Source organism: Mus pahari, chromosome 18 (genome assembly GCF_900095145.1).
Source record: "Mus pahari chromosome 18, PAHARI_EIJ_v1.1, whole genome shotgun sequence".
NCBI classification, from domain to species: Eukaryota; Metazoa; Chordata; class Mammalia; order Rodentia; family Muridae; genus Mus; species Mus pahari.
In genome coordinates this window covers 643,610-660,713 of record NC_034607.1, presented here as the reverse complement: position 1 = coordinate 660,713, position 17,104 = coordinate 643,610, and the positions used below count along the sequence as shown (strand labels likewise).

The following is a 17,104-nucleotide window of genomic DNA, read 5'->3' as shown; positions in this document are numbered from 1 at the left end:
TTTTTTTTTTTGCTTGTGTAAACAAGTTGTACTGCCCTTTTTTCGGGGGAGAGGCTCTTGAACTTTAAGTAATTGGTCGAGGTTGTTACTTAATAAAATGGAGTCATTCTAGGCTTGACGTTGTTGGAAAGCAGATATTCCCTATGGTATCACTGAGCAGTCTGCCCTGGCTTCCTCACTCTGTCTTGTCACTCACAGATTCAAGGGGAAGCTGTCTTTAAATTCCATGACCTGTGCCTGTAAGGCAGTGAATCTTAGCATTTCTACCTTCTTCTGCTCTTCCTAAACTCACTGGATAGGCGTGTCCATACACATGGCATGGGGTGGGGCTGGAGTCCGGCTCTACCACAATTGCTACTGCCTTCAGATGTTTCTACACATTGACTTTTGTTTTTAAATTTTACTTTTAATTATTGTGTATATGTGTGGTGTATGTGTGTGTGTGTGTTTCCTGCATGCTACAGCTTGCATGTGTGGAGGTCAGAGAAAGAATGTCTGAGCTATAGTCTCTCCTTTACATGGGTTCCCAGGGTTGAACTCATGACACTACGCTTCTGCAGCCGAATGTCTTCACCTGCTAAGTCATTTTTCCGTTCTCTACACATTATTTTAAAAGGCAGAACCCTGATACAAGTAGGTCTTACTGTATGTGAGCGCAATCTTGGGTTAGAAAACCCTAAGTGTTAGGTTATAAAGTGTCCAATGCTTACCCCGAACAGGGCTTTTCTAACTCTTAGGGAAGACAGGAGTTAGCAAGTATATACAGAAGTTACCAGAAGGCCCTAGAGCCTGGAGTGGTTTATTAAAGCGGCACACACACTCTTAGTTTTTTCCTTATACAAGCTGGCTGCTTTGTCTAGGCCATCACCAGCTCCTGGCATCCACCTGGAGTATACATTTTATATATATGTGTATACATACACACACACATATATATATGGACTCAGTGGGGTGGTACCCCACTCATCTTGTTAGTGTGAGTGGCTGCAGAAAGAATAAAATGTTAGAATCCAGCTAAAGCTTAGGAAGTAACATCCCTAGCACCTTCCCTCGCAGATGCGGACATCCACCTTACTAAGAGATTGTCAGAATTGCTGGCTAACAGACTTCCAGGTGCCAGGATTTTCCACCTAGAGAAGTGAGTTTACTAGTAAGTGAGTGGTACTAGTGGCCACACCCCCTTCTCCCCACCCTCTTCACTCCCCTGCCTCCTGCCAGGTAATCTGAGAGCCTGCTTTGAAACTAATTCCATCCCCAGGGAGCTGTAAGAGCACCTCTTCCAGGCAGAGCCACATTCCTCTCTTTAGAACTAAGACCATGCTGCTGCCTGCCTGCCTGCCTGCCTGCTTCACAGAATCTCTTGGAGACATTCCTAGGAGGAACACTTCGGTCATCTTGCGGAATAAGGGCTGAGATAGTGACCAGCTGGGAAACATACCAGGACTCTTTCTGTGTGCATCTTGGGTTTTGTCTTAATCCTTTCTCATTTCTGTTATTACTGGGGTTCTTTGTTTTTTTTGTTTTCTAAAAAAGAAGTATGTGCCAGATCCCAAAAGTCAGACCTGGTGTGATCCGACCCTTCCATTTGTTCTCTGAAAGCTAGATTGATTTGGTTTATAGAACTGCTGTTCCTTTGCTCTCATTACCGTGTCTCCACTTGGCAGTTTGGGATTGCTGGCCAATCTGTCATGACTGCCAGAATCAGGATATTGAGTTTTAAGTTTTTGAGTTACTTATGAACTAGGAAATATTTGGACTAATTCAGCTTGCTTAATTTATGTGAGCACTTAATTCATCTCATCAGCCAATTTGTTGTCATACAACAATATGAAAATGTAAGCATGTGTAGACACTATCCTCATCTAGCCATATACAGCTTTAAATAGAAAATGTTATAGCACTTATTTCTAGTTATCATTTGTCAGTCATAAGCTAAACTGTTGATTTAATTACTGTTTTATTTGTATTTGTGTGTGTGTGTGTGTGTGTCTGTCTGTCTGTCTGTCTGTCTGTCTGTCTACTAAGATGTCTGGATGCCTAAGAAGGCCAGAAGGGGTGTCAGATTTTTCTGGAGCTGAAGTAACAGGTGGTTGTGAGCTGCCTGACTTGGGTGTTGAGAACCAGACTAGGGTCCTTGGGAAGAGCATGAAGAACTCTTGACAACTCTTAAGCTCCTGAGTATCTTTTCTTTTTTCTTTTTGTATCTTTTCTGTCATTAAATAATCTTCCCCAAATCTGTACTTTTATAAATATGACTTTAAATATAAACAACACAGAAACTTTAAGACCTTTTTTTTTTTTTTTAAGATTTATTTATTATTACATCTAAGTACACTGTCGCTGTCTTCAGACACACCAGAAGAGGGCATCAGATCTCATTACAGATGGTTGTGAGCCACCATGTGTTTGCTGGGAGTGAACTCAGGACTTTCGGAAGAGCAGTCAATGCTCTTAGCCACTGAGCCATCTCTCCTGCCCTTTAAGACCTTTTAAAAATGTATATTTGTTTTTTCTTTGAAAATGTCTCACCATGCATTCAGTGTATCTGTATTAAATTGATCCTATGATCCCACCCTCCCAGTCTCCTCCCAGGCCTACTGTACTCTATGTGCCTCCCAACTTCATGTATTCTTTCTTGAACCCACCAAGTCTAATTAGTGTTTCCAGTATGTTCCTGGGTGTTGGGTCATCCACTGAAGCGTCAGCAACCTAGCAGGAACAGCATTTCTAAAGAACGCTGATTCTCCCTCCTCTGACGTCATCAGTTGCCAATAAGTCCTCTGTTGGGAGTTGTGCTTTGTTAGTGTTTCCCATTTATTCTGAAATTGTGACTGGTTTCATTTCGCGCTGTTTTTAAGCAGGCCACCACAGCTGCTCTGAGTTGGTGGATGCAGCAACCCTGTTGTGTCTGGAAAACATGACTTCCTGTAGTCCTCCCTGACCTCTGACTCCTACAGTGTTTTCTCTCCTTCTTTTGTAATGATTCTAGAGTCTTGTGGGGAACAGGATCTAATACAGATGTCTCATTTAGAGCTGAGCTCTCTGCAGTCACGTATCTCTGCATTTTGGTCAATTGTGGGTCTCTATTAACTTCAAGAAGAGTCAGGCTTCTCTGATTAGGGTGGAAAGCTACACTAATCTATTTACTGGTGTTACTGTAAGTATTTAGAAGAAGTTTTAGCAGAATAACAGCATTAAATCCTCCCCTAAGGCCTGTGACCTAGCCAGCTGTCGGCTTTCGGTGCCGTTAACAGTGCTAGCTGTGGGTTCCATCTTGTGGAGCAGGCTGTGAATTCAGAGAGTGGTTGGTTGTTACCATTACCTTGGTGCCACGCTTGGGCCAGTGGGTGTGTCTTGCCAGGCGAGCCATTAGATTATAGGTTGGAGTGTTCAAAGCTATGTAAGACTTTGCCCTAGCAACCTACACAGCACCTTTGGTATTGGGAAAGCTAGCCGTGGATGGGGATTCCATGTAAGTACCAATGTCGTGTGACTCAAGTGTGAGGTGTGTTCAGCAGTAGGGTCTTACCATCAAGTTCTGTTGGGTAACCAAGAGCAACGGTGATACCCTGTATTGTAAAGCTTAAGTCTTGACGACACCCCCTGATCTCTAAGCAGGCAACAGCACATGGGTTTTAAAATAAATTTTCTGTTTTATGCTCCTATACTGGCTGAGGCAAGAAACTTGGGAAAAACTGCTGGTTTTGTTTGTATCACAGAGGAGAGAAAACAAGTGTGCAAATGATTGTACGCTTAAGCAATTATATGTTCGAATTTATCTGAAAAAATGCAGGATAAGCTATTTTACTCTTTACATGGTCCATTCTGAGATTACGTAGAGAGTACGTTTAGCTGTCTGCTGGAGGTTTCTGGTTGTGGTGGCTGCATCTTCCGAAAAGGCAATTAAACTTGAACCTATTGGACACATTTTGAGCCAAACCAATATAAAGGAAATGCACCAAGAGACATTTTAAAACTTAGACATTAGCGCAAAGATTATTGGAAAAAGAGATATTTAGGGAATAAAATAGTATGCATGGCCTTCTCAAGGGAGAGTCAGTAAGTGCCTTTACAATGGGTGTGTATAAGATTTCAAGTTAGCTTTCAAGTTAAATTTCTAAGTATTAGGAGGATTTTATTCTCTTCCATAGGTTTAATGTTATATGTATAGGTGCTTTTCTGGCATATATGTGCATGTACCACATGTATTCACAGAAAAGGACATTCAGTCCCCTTGAACTGGAGTTACGGAGTTTTTAACCACTGTGGGGGTGCTGGGAATCAAACCCAGATCCTCTCAAAGAGCAGCCAGAGTTCTTAACTGCTGAGCAACCCCCCTCCTAATTTTTTAAAACATTACTCAAAGAATATTCTTTATAGGTTAAAAATATAAAGAACTTTCTTTTGTAAACAAAACTATACACTAGATTTACAAGGAGTCTTGTTTAAGTTGGTAATAAGAGGGCATGATTGTTTGACCCTACTAGGATGTCTTAAAGAAAACACAGCCCTGTACGCAATCTTAGCTTTATCATTGGCGTCTGGTCCTTCCTGACTCCAGGAACAGTAGTGGCAAACCAGTGGCCTATTTTCTTCCTCCTGCTTTCTCTCCCAGGTCCCAATAATTTCCTGTCTGTTTCATTTACCTTTTCCCTTTTTTTTTTTTAAATAAAAAAAATTAGAACAATACAATAAAACATTCACAATTTAAAATCCTTTCTCATTAAAAGCCTTTACATTTGTACTACACTTTTTACTAAAAATATATCCTTAGGACCTATGAGTTGACTTGGTTGGTAATGGTATTTGCTACCAAGCCTAACTGAGACCTGATAGTGGAAGGAGACGACCAACTCCTGGAAGCTGTCCTTTCAACTCCACAGGTGAACCATGTACTGGAGGTCTCTCCCCAACCCTCTTCACCATCTGTCCCCTGCCAGACATTATGTGTGTATGTGTGTGTGTGTGTGTGTGTGTGTGTGTGTGTGTGTGTGTGTGTGTGTATGTGTGACATATGTTTAACATTTATATCCACTTTTTTCTTCCTTACTGGATTCTATTTATTGATTTTTCTTCAGTATCATAAGACATAGGGACAAAACTGACTTGTTTTTAAATAAGAGTTAAAAATCAACTTATATTTATGGTACAGTGGAGCAAATCAAGATTTTCTTTTTATGTATCATTAAACTAAGGCTTTGTGCTGAGCTTGGGCAGACTTTGTCGTGTGGGTTTTTTGGGTTTTTTTTTTTATTTCTTTCTTTTCCTCGTGGAGTCTATATGTTATGTGCTGTGACATGTGTAGAACTCAGAAAATCACTTCAGTTTTCTTCTTCCTCCATACGGACTCTGGAGCTCAAATTCAAGTCGCCCCAGAGCAGAAGACCCCTTTCCCCACTCAGCCACCCTCTCGGCACGCCCACTATAATTTTGGGGTTTTTGTTTGTTTTTTGGTTTGTTGTTGTGGGGAAGCAGTTGTTTTGTGTGTGTGTTCCAAGAGTCTTGCTTCAGGCTTATTTGTAACATATGTAACCCAGAGTAGTCATGAACCTTAAATTTTCCTGCCTCAGTTTCCCAAATGCTGGGGTAATTTTTGTCCATTATTTGAGTTAGGCTGACTGACTTTTGTATTTGATTATTGGCCGTGGAGTAGGGGAAAATATACTGCATATCCCAAGTTTGTGCCAGTTTATCTTTGCCTTAGGTGATTTTTGTCTCTGATATGGAATCTATTCAACAGTCAGCTGTTGTGTTTCAAAATTGTTGAGTGAAGCCTGATTGCCTGCATGCAGTGTGTTTGTCTGTGTTGATACCTTAGTGCTGTGACTATTGTAGCTTTAGTCTTCTGTTTATGTTAGGCAAGGCTTTGTTTTCTTAAATAAGAAATAACTGGTTGATATTTTTTCAACTACTATGTTTGGTAAATAGATTTTCTTATATTCATTAGTTATTTTTCCTATTGGGTTGATTAAATAAAAATCTGATAAGCTTAGGGAGAAAGGGTTTGTTCTGGCTTACATAATAGCGTACAATCTGCCATGGTGGGGAAGTCGGGGTAACAAGCACATGAAGTGCATGCTCATATCATCTACAGTCAGGAAACAGAACACTGTCTTTATTTTATATAATCCATATCCTCTACCTAGGGAATGATGCTACCCACAATCACAGTGCAAGTGCCTACGCCAGTTAATGTAATCAATATGATGTCTCCAAGGCCAACCTCAGTCTAGATAATCCCTCATAAGTGCACATGGAGCTGTGTCTCTTAGGAAATCCTGGAGTCTGTCAAATTGATAATTAATATTAAGCATCATCATTTCAATTTTTGTCAACTTGATGTCCAGACTCCTAATCACCACTTTTAAGCCATAAATTTCCACTCCTTATCTCCATAGACTGATGTCCATCTTATAGTGTGATATGCATTTATCCCAACACCAGAAACATCCCATTGTCATTAAGCTTGTTTAAACAATTGGAAATTTCAAAGTGTCTTAACTGTGAGCTCCTATAAAATGAAAAACAAGTCGCATACTTCCAATAATACATTTATTTATTTATTTATTTATATTTTATGTGCATTGATATTTTGCTTGCATGTTTGCCTGTTTGAGGGTGTAGGATCCCCCCAGGAACTAGAGTTGCAGACTGAGTGAGCTGCCGTGTGGGTGCTGAGAACTGATCCTCTGGAAGAACAGCCAGTGCGATCAACAGCCAGTGCTTTTAACTGCTGAGCCGACTCTCCAGCCTCACATACTTCCGATATCCAGTGGCCCAGAGCAGACACTCCAGTTGTAAAATGGAAGAATTGGGGCCTTGGCAATTATTGAACCAACGCAAGATACAAATCCAGTGAGGCAAACACCAAATCTGGCATCTCTGTACCCAATATCTAACCCTAACGAAACTGCCCGGATTCCTGAGGGTGGGTAACCCCATAACTGCAGCCCTGCCACCTGCAGCACCTATAGTGTGTCTCTTGGACTGGCTCCTCTCAGTGCCTATAGCTGTTTTTGGCAGACATTTCAAAGTCTTGGCATCTCCATATCCTGTGCTGTGCTCTCCAAGGTCACTTAGGCTTCATCTTCAGAAGTGACTTCTGAGGGTCACTTTGCAGGAACTCAGACTCTCAAATGGTGTCTGGCCTCAGCTGTTCTGTATGGCTTCCCTATCTTGCACCCTTCATTCCTTCAAAACTATCACCATATGGATAACAGTGCCAAGATTTACTGCCACCTCAGGTTGGAGGCTCTGGCTTTGCCCTCAGGCCACTTTTATTGTTCTGTTGTGCCCTAGCAAGTTTTCCTCCAGTCACACTGATATTTTACCAATTACAGCTGCTCTCAGCATTGTTGTTTTTAAGCTTCCACACACATGGTTCATTAAGCCCTGCTTTTCTAACCCAAATACCAATGTTTTTCCATGTTCTTCCCACAAACAGTGCCTGAGGTGATCATGTATATCACATAAACAGCCAGTGTAAAATACCAGTTTTCTGTCTTGGTTTCTTGCTTGGTTGCTGTGATAAAATACCCTGATGAAAATTACTGGAAAAAGGATTCAGCCCAAGTTACACACTATCAGGAGTTTGGATTTACTGCCTTGATTATCTACAACAGGAAGCAGAAAGAAATGAATAAATGCTGGTGCTTAGCTCCCTTTCCCTTTCTTCATTTTATGCAGTTCAAGATCCCCCGCTCAGGGACTGCTGCTACCCACACTTCAGAGGTTTGTTCCCATATCACGTAATGTGTGCCACAGGCGCGTGTCCTGGGTGATTTTTGGTTTTTTTTATTTTATTTTTTTTAAGAATTATTTATTTAATGAATATGAGTACACTGTAGCTGTCTTCAGACACCAGAAGAAGGCATCAGATCCTATTACAGAAGATTGTGAGCCACCATGTGGTTGCTGGGAATTGAACTCCGGACCTCTGGAAGAGCAGTCGGTGCTCTTAACAGCTGAGCCACCTCTCCAGCCCTATTTTTTTTGTTTTGTTTTTAAGATTTATTTCCGTGTGTGTGTGTGTGTGTGTGTGTGTGTGTGTGTGTATGTGTGTGAGAGAGAGGGGGGAGGGGAGAGGAGAGGGGAGGGGAGGGGAGGGAGAATAATATGCTCATGGATGACAGAAGAGGACATCGGATCCTTTAGAACTTGAGGCACATGTGGCTGTGGGTCATCTGACGTGATTAGAGTTTCTTCTGCTGTGGTAAATATTATAACCAAAAACAACCTGGGAAGGAAAGGATTTATTTCAAAGTTCAGTTCCACATCATAGTCTGTCACTGAGGGAAGTTAGATCAGGAACTCAGATAGGACGGGGACCTGGGAGCAGGAATTGGTGGCAGAGGCCGTGGAGGGGTGCTGCTTACCCTGCTCCCCAAGGCTTGCACAGCCTGTTAGAGCTTCCAGGACCAACTGCTCAGGAGTAGCGCCATCCAAAGTGATCTGGGCCCTGGCATGTCAATCATCAATCAAGAAAATGTATGGCACATTTGTTCATGGGCCGATCAGTTGAGAACATTTTCCACCCCTTTTTTTTTCTTCTTCCTTTTTTTTTTTCAAGACAGGGTCACACTGTATAGCCCTCACTGTATAGCTGACCTGAGACTCTCTATGTAGACAAGGCTGGCCTTACACTTACAGAGCTCCACCTACCTTTGCCTCCCAAGTGCTGGGATTAAGGGTGTGTGTCATTATGCCTGGCACCTAGGGCATTTTTTCTATTGAGTTTACAGTTCTTTGAAAATGACTGACTGGTGTCAAGTTGATGTAAAACAGCTAAAATATTGGTCTTCCCAAGAGCAGCAAGTGTTCCTCATTAGTGAGCCATCTCTAAAGTCCGCCTAAGAAGACATCTGGAGGGAGGCTAGGCTTCAGATTAAGGATGCAGACTATCATGACAGGAAAGGCATTGCGGGAGCTTGAGGAAACGGGTTCCATTGGGTCTCTTCATCGGGAGTTGAGGAGAAGCGCTGGTTCTCTAATCACTCTGCTCTCTGAATATGTAGTGTTCTAGCATGTATCTGACGAGCACTTAAAACATTACAAGAATTCTGAGAGAAAATTGATGTTATAAAAGTAGCATGTGATTGACATCAGTTGTTGGGAAAGCTACTTCCTTCTTGACAGTTGAGGTGGGGGAGGAATCCATCTGAAGAGCAGTTGCAGACACCAGGAGAATTCGAGTTGTTTTCTTCTACACTTGTAAGACTGTGCAGTCTTAGGACAGCTGGTGTCGACTGTGCTTTGGTGCATTGGATGACCAGAATTAACTGTAAGTGCTGCAGTGAGCTAATGTACCAGGAGAGATTAGCACGACACGTTGGAGCAGAGATGGCCCTAGCCTGCTGGTGCCTTACCAGATGGCTCCAGTCAGAGTTACTGTGTGAAAGATTCTTCGTGTGTGTGAAACCTAAGAGTACGATGACCAGGGCATGACGAACACAAAGAGCGTTATATCCTACTAACTTCTTATGAATTAGATCTCCAGCACTGAGACTCACATTTCCTTGTGGAAATGTATATGGGCTCTTTCAGGAGTCAGTGGCCTTTGAGGATGTGGCTGTGAACTTCTCCCTGGAGGAGTGGGCTATGTTGAATCCATCCCAGAAGAACCTCTACAAAGATGTGATGCAGGAAACCTTGAGGAACCTGGCTTCTATAGGTAAGTATGTCATCATCCCTTTAATCAGTGAAAGAAACATGCTTCTATATGAGTTTAAATATGGTAAAGAAATTTGAATGAATACTTGAGATCCACTTTATACTGCAAATTTTGCTATAATCTATTAATATATTTACTAGGATGTCATAATTTATAATGATTCGACTTTAATTGTATTTTAGGGAGCAGTTTGGAGCACCATATTGAAAATATATACCGAAATTCCTGGAGAAAACTAAGGTAATACGGACCTCAAGAGACAGCCATACCCTTTAAGGGTTGTGTACTTGTACACTTTATAAAGTAGTAAAAAACACAGGTATATCCAGTTTCAAACTCAACTACCCCTCAGGGAATTTTCTTCAACACTGGAAACATATTAAACATCCTGAAAATGTTATAAGGATTCCAATACTGGAAATAATGTGAACATCATTATGCCCAAAATGATTTTTGTCATACTTAATATGTACCAACTTTGATCCATACAATATTCTTAAATTTTAAATATTGATTTAGTAACAAACCTTATGTATAAAATATATGTTACACAAAAATCAGGTGTCTTTTTTAGGCTTAGACTAAATATCAAAATCTCACTGTGGCCCTTCCAGTGGTTTAGAATGTAATGTGATTGTGATTATCCACCATTATTTATTTGTTTTAGCTTAGTTCTGAGGGTTATAGCATCACATGGATTCTGTGTCCAGTAACCTCCCTTTCCTTTTGTTTTTTTGATAGTATTTGTCTAGTCTTGGCTGTCCTGGAACTTGTTCTGTAGACTAGTCTGTCCTCGAACTCAGAACCTGCCTCTGCCTCCCAAGCACCAAGGTTAAAGGCATGCACTACCATGCCCGACTTCCAGTAGCCTTTGGAGCAAGTTTTCTTCCGAACTCCACATGAAGCATGCTACTGTTTCATGGACTTGAGTTACCTCTTCCAGATTTTTCTTCTTTTCTTCCTCCAGGAGTCACTTTTGGTTTGGTTTGGTTACTTTATATGCATAATCACATCTCTTGTCTAAGTAGAATGTGTTTCCATCTTAGACATAAACTCCTTAAGTTTTTAAGAAAAACCTATATGCCTCCTTTGGTTTTAAAGACCTTGCTTATTATAGCCAGCAAAAAAGGCCTTGCACAGCGGCCTCTGAGACAAAACTTGCTTTCTGACGTCCTGGTTTTTAGCAGGCCTCCCCAGATGCCAGGATGGCATTGAGAATTGCAATAGGTATTTTAATGTTATGTAAGGCACGTTTGCTAGACCTGTGATACAACAGCCGCCTGTGAACACTACTGTTTTTGTTATAGTTGTCCTCAGAGTTGCTGAGTGTGTTAAAAACTTCTGACAGCGTAGAGCCAACTGGTAAGTAAAATATTAGTGATGCCCATTTGCTTTCTTCACAGTGGTCAAGTGGTGGAGGGACTCTATGACTGTAAGGATGATCATCAATGTGCAGAAATCTTCGACTTCACTACACACAGTATTGTAAACCACAACTCCTTACCAGGAGTACAGATATGTGAAAACAGTGGATGTGCAACAGTAGTCATTGGCCATTTATCTCTAAGTGTACTTCTTAAACCTGACCCAAAGCATGAATTGTATGAAGATCAGGAATATGGGAAAGAATTACACAATATGGAATTTGGGGCTACCTCCAGTTCTCTCACATCATTTGAGAACTATCAAAGTACTCATACTCTAGAGAGAATATATAAAACTGAGCGTTGTGATGAAGACTATAGATATGGTCAAAATGTTGAAAAGACTTTCACTGAAGAAAAGCCCTTTGAATGTAAGCAGTGTGGGAAATGCTTCAGTTCCTCCAGGTACTTTCGAAGGCACGAACGACGTCATCGTGCAAAGAAATGCTATATCTGTAAGCAGTGTGGGAAAGCTTTTGCTTTTCCCACTTACCTACAAACACATGAACGAATTCACACAGGAGAGAAACCGTATGTGTGCTTGCAGTGTGGGAAAACCTTTGCTCATTCTCGTTCCCTTAAAACACATAAAAGAACTCACTCTGTTAGGGACCTCTTTGTGTGCAATTACTGTGGGAAAACCTTACGTCATTACAGTTCTCTTCAAATTCATACAAGAATTCACACGGGAGAGAAACCTTACGTGTGTAAACCGTGTGGTAAAGCCTTCATTACTTACCGTTCCTTTCGAATACATGAAAGAATTCACACTGGAGAAACACCTTATGAATGTAAGCAGTGTGGGAACACCTTCATGCGTTGGATTCAGTTGCGGAAACATGAAATAATTCACAGTGGTGTGAAACCCTATGCTTGTAAGCTATGTGGAAAAAGCTTTACTTGTTCTGGGTCCTTGAGAACACATGAAAGAATTCACACTGGGGAGAGACCCTATGTGTGTGATCAGTGTGGATATAGCTTTACTCGGTTAAATTCGCTTTTAAGACATAAAATAACCCACACTGGTGAGAAGCCCTATGTGTGTAATCATTGTGGGAAAACTTTTCCTCGATCTGCTTCTCTTCAAAGACATGTCAAAATTCACACGGAGGAGAAACCCTATGTCTGCAAACAGTGTGGGGTTGCCTTCACTAGTTCTACTGACCTTTTAGACCATGAGCAAACTCATATTGATGAAAAACCTTACATATGTGAGCAGTGTGGGAATGCCTTCGTGCTGTGGAGTCAGTTTCAGAAGCATAAAGCACTTCACGCTGTCCCAGTTTCCTATGTGTGTAAGCAGTGTGGGAAGAGCTTCACTTCTTCGAGGTCACTGAAAACCCACGAGAGAATCCACACTGGTGAGAAGCCTTATGAGTGTAAGCAGTGTGGGAAGACCTTCCTGTGGTCTTACTCTCTTCAGAGACATGAAAAGACCCACACTGACGGGAAGGTCCACGTGTGCAAACAATGTGGGGAAACTTTCCCTTACGACAGTCATCTTCAGGTGCACGAAAAGCTGCACTTTGACGATGAGCCTTTTAATTGTAAGTACTGTGGGAAACCGTTCTTCACTTTGAACCATTTGCATAGACATGAATTACTTCACACTACCCTGGATGCCAGTGTTTTTTAGTAATGCGAGGATTTTTTTTTTCACTTTGTGGTTTTCATAGAAATAAGAAAAATCATACTGGAAAAAGACTGGATTTGTGCTAGCAATGTGGAAAACCTTTTGATTTGTTTCATTGAAACAAACATGAGATGTCACAATGAGGAGAAACCTTTTTTAAAACAAAAATCAATGTACAAATGGTTTTTGAGCTTAAAGCTCCTTGAAATACATCAAAGAGAAACGGGCCTGTGACTGCAAGCAGTATGGTAAAGTCTTCTGAAGTCCCGGATCTTGGAGGAGACAGGAGAAAACTCAAGCTGTAGAGAAACTTTTATGTGTATATGTGGTGTTGAAAAAAAGAAGCCCTTTTCTGCTTCCCCATTCCCTCTGCATATGTGGGAGGAGGCACTGGAGAGAAACCCTTCATATGTGGGCAACCTTGGATAGTCTTGAGTTATCACATCCTCTTACAGACATGAAAGAACCTACTGTAAAGAAATCTTAAAAACAGGGTTTGTGAGCTCTTCATTATCAGCTTCATAGAACTCACAAGAATGTACATGGGGAGAATTCCTATAAATGGAAACCTATATGAACACCATTTGGTTCGATGAACAGACAAGGAAAGAACTTGATATCGAATGCTAATCTTCTCAAAAGAGATGTTCAAGGTTTCATTTGGCACAGATAGAAACACATACCGGATGAAAACCTTTGCTGTTGAAAACATTGGAAACTGTAGAGCAAAGTCCTTAGAATTTTTTCATGTTTAATCTGATAGATGTCAGTATTATGAAGGACTGGACATTTTTCTTTCTTTGTAGTGTGCTCCAGGAAATGCACACTCTGGTGAGAATGTTATCAATACAGTATTTTGTATTTATTGGAGTGTTTCAGGGGCTGATGGGGATGAGTTAGCCTTGCAGAGCATCTGCTACTCCTTCCAAAGGACATTGAGTTAGCCTTTAAGAGCATTTGCTTTTCAGCACCATGTCACAGGGCTCACAACTGCATGTGACTCTAGTTACAGGAGATCACACACACTTGTACACATAAAAATAAAGCTTAAATATTTTTCTAGTCTTTTTTTTTTTTCAAAAAAAGCTTTTGTTGTATATCCAGTGTTTACCCAGAACTGTTAATCTTCCAGCTTCCAGCTTTTGAATGTTTAAAATGAAATGTCTCTGCTTCCACACTCACCATCATTCGCTTCTGCTTAAGAGTCCATCTCTTGACTTGATTTTAAATTTTACTCTACAAAAGCAAGCAGTGAGCAGAGCATTGAGCAATGTGGAATGGCAGCCTAATTGCATGAACTGCAGACCAGTAAGACCTACATATGAAACATACTCACAGGAATAGAAAGTGCGTTTTATTACATTTGTGACTTCTTAAAGAAATCATGTATTAGTTTAATGGGTGATATCTTTTTGTATCTAATAAGTAGATGCTTCTCATTGTAAATTATGTTGGATTCATTGGTGAATTGATATTTGAAATATGCCAGTCCATATAAATGTCTTTAAAAGCATTTTAGTATTTATGTGTGGGCATGTGAGGATATGTAGACATATGCCCATAGAGGCTAGAATGCTTTGGAGATAGTATTACAGACATTGTGACATGTTTGATGTGTGTCATGGGATCAAAATCCTAGTCTTCATGATAGAACAGTAAGTACTCCTAACTGCTGAGCCCCCTCAAACCCCTGCATAAGTGTCTTGTTTTTCAATCATGTTTAATGGGTAGTTTAAAAAATGGCTCTGTGAATATTGGGATAGTCCTATTGGTTTTATTTGACTGATTATAAGCATTTTGTGTATATGCTCATTTTTCATGAAAAAGTGTGTGTGTGTGTGTACGTGTGTACATGGACGAGTGTGTTTGGAGTGCATTGTTTATGTGTTGCTGGTATGGTTGGTGGTGTTCACAAAGTGAACAAAGTAATATATTGGGTGTCTTGCTCTATCACTGTTATTCCCCTAAGACAGAATCTCACTGAGTGTGGAGCCGGGCAGCAGGCAGCAGCAGTCTCTACTCCCCCCTAGTGCTGAGTATAGAGACACTCTAGAAGTTGGGTCTGGTTCTTCCTCCCAGCATCGTGTTCCCAGAAATAAGACTCAGACTCAAAATATATTTACAGATGCCTTAGCCATATGCTGAGCTCTTCTCTGACTAGACCATAACTAAGGATAGCCCGTTTATTTCTGCCTACATTCTGCCATGTGGGTGGCACCTGTCAGAGGTACCATGCCCATGTCTAGTGGCATCTTCCTGCCTCTGGCTCTATCCCAGAGTCCTTTCTGCCTCCTAGATGTCCCACCTTGCATTTCCTGCCTAAGTCATAGGCCATGGGCTTTTTAATTGATCGGTACAACACAGAAGGTTTTTTTCTCTAGCGATAACTCAGTCGTTCCCAGCTTGAGTCCTCATGATTGCACAGCACTTAGCCACCTCCTCAGGCCTAAACCAGTCTTAAATTGATTGTTTATTTTATGTTGCTCTCTCATGTGTTCTCACAATCCTGAGTATCTGTTCTTTTGACTTTGAAGTATTTTCAAAATATTTTTTAGAATAGCAAATGTTAGGGTTGATTTTGTTTTCTTTTTTCTATTCAGAAGGTAGGTCTAAGTATATTGTAATCATGGGTCAGCCTATCTTTCCAAGTTGACTTATTTCTTTTGAGAATTTCATACACGTATACACTAAGAGAATCATGCATACCCACTGTTTCTCCCTCCAGCCCTTCCTATTTCTCCCCAACACCCCCCTCTTAACTTTGTCTTTAAAAATAACCTGCTAGTCTAGTTAGTGTTGCTCATACATGCATGAGTATGGGGCCATCTACTGGAGGATGGGTGACCTACCAGTAGTGACATCTTCACAAGTCATTCTCCACCCCCACCCCCATTCCCAGCAGCTCTTCACTGCCAGTAGCTTCTCAGTGAGGGATCTGCTAGGATTTGGACTTACTTAATCTTACAATGTAGGTCTTGTGCATGCAGTCACATTTGCTATGAGTTCATGATTATAGTAACCATGTCAAAAGAAAAAACAGACCAGCATTTCACAGCGCTCCTCCCTCCCTCTGGCTCCTGCATTGGTGTTGCTTTTTCTTTGATTTTCCCTGAGCCTTGCTGATGGTGGAGACTAATATGGCTGTCTCATTTAGAGGTAACCATTCAGTCTCTTCATAGCCCTTTGACCAGTTATGCATCACTCCATTGACAGTTGTCCAGTGTAAAAAGAAGCTTCTCTGACCAAAGTTGAGAGCAGTCAAGGTGTGTTGGTGCCAAGAGCTGAATGGATGGCAGGAACTTAGTTTTTGAGTGTTTTTGTTTGTTTGTTTGTTTCTTTTTTCAGATGGTGTCATGCTACATGGCCTTGGCTAGCCTTGAACTTTCTATGTAGGCCAGACTGTTGTCAACTTGTGCTTAATCTTTATTTTAAATCATAAACTATTAGTGTGTGTGTGTGTTTATGTAATTTTACTGTGTAAATTTTGCTTTTCATGTTTATTTCATTTTCATTGTAATTTCTCTAGTTATTACACTAAGATATATTAATGTTACTGCCTTACTAAGACCACGTGTTCAATAAATTTACTAACTCTGTATACGTGGTAAGTGAGTGGCTCATCTATAAAAGGATTTTCCATATTGCTTCTGTCAGAACTGGTGTTTTAATTTAGGAGTTCTTAAAGGGATTCGTGCTGTAGTTCGGTGTCCCCTGTGTTGGATGCCCCGAGGGGGTGACTGGAGTTCTGCCCTTGTAACCATAGCAGTTGTTACCCGGGAGACTGAGTGCTGGATTAAAGGGAGGAGGAATTCATGAGATGTGCTCTTTAGTCCACCAGTGAGTAGGGCACTCTCCTGCTTCGTGAATCACTAATATTTACTATTATATGATTGATGCAATTGTCCGCATATGTAGGTGTGCCTAAGGTTTCCATAACATTACATTATGGTAAGTAAAGTGCGAGTTCAAGAAAAGCACTTTACACTCAACCTAGTGGTCGTCACACCCTAGCTTAGTCTACAGCAACAATTTGGCTTAGTCTAAAACAACACGTTTTCCTTAAGTTGGAGAAAGGGGCTTTTTCTTTGTGTACATTTTTTTATTTCAATATTTTTTAAATTGTTAGCTCGTATGTTGGCAAAGTTATAGGTTTTCAGATGACATTGTAACCCAGGTTTCCATGTACTTTAACCATAATCACTAACTGTTTTTTCTTGTTCCGTTTCTTCTCCCCAGTGGGTCTGTTCTCCCAAGTAAACTCACTTAGTTCATTCTAGTTTGTTAAAATTTAGATTCTGGCCGGGCGTGGTGGCGCACGCCTTTAATCCCAGCACTTGGGAGGCAGAGGCAGGAGGATTTCTGAGTTCGAGGCCAGCC

At 41.0% G+C, this 17,104-nt stretch overlaps 1 protein-coding gene across 1 annotated transcript in view; it reads left to right on the top strand.

Annotated features, from left to right (window-relative positions):
* The window catches only part of LOC110335730 (zinc finger protein 878-like), a 17,051-nt gene extending 1,287 nt beyond the window's left edge, over positions 1 to 15,764 (top strand). The window contains exons 2-4 of the mRNA XM_021218058.2: positions 9,544 to 9,670; positions 9,853 to 9,910; positions 11,074 to 15,764. Coding sequence (XP_021073717.1) covers positions 9,544 to 9,670; positions 9,853 to 9,910; positions 11,074 to 12,730 — 1,842 coding nt within the window. The 3' untranslated portion in view covers positions 12,731 to 15,764. The remainder of the gene's footprint in view (positions 1 to 9,543; positions 9,671 to 9,852; positions 9,911 to 11,073) is intronic.
* The last annotated feature ends 1,340 nt before the right edge of the window (positions 15,765 to 17,104 follow it).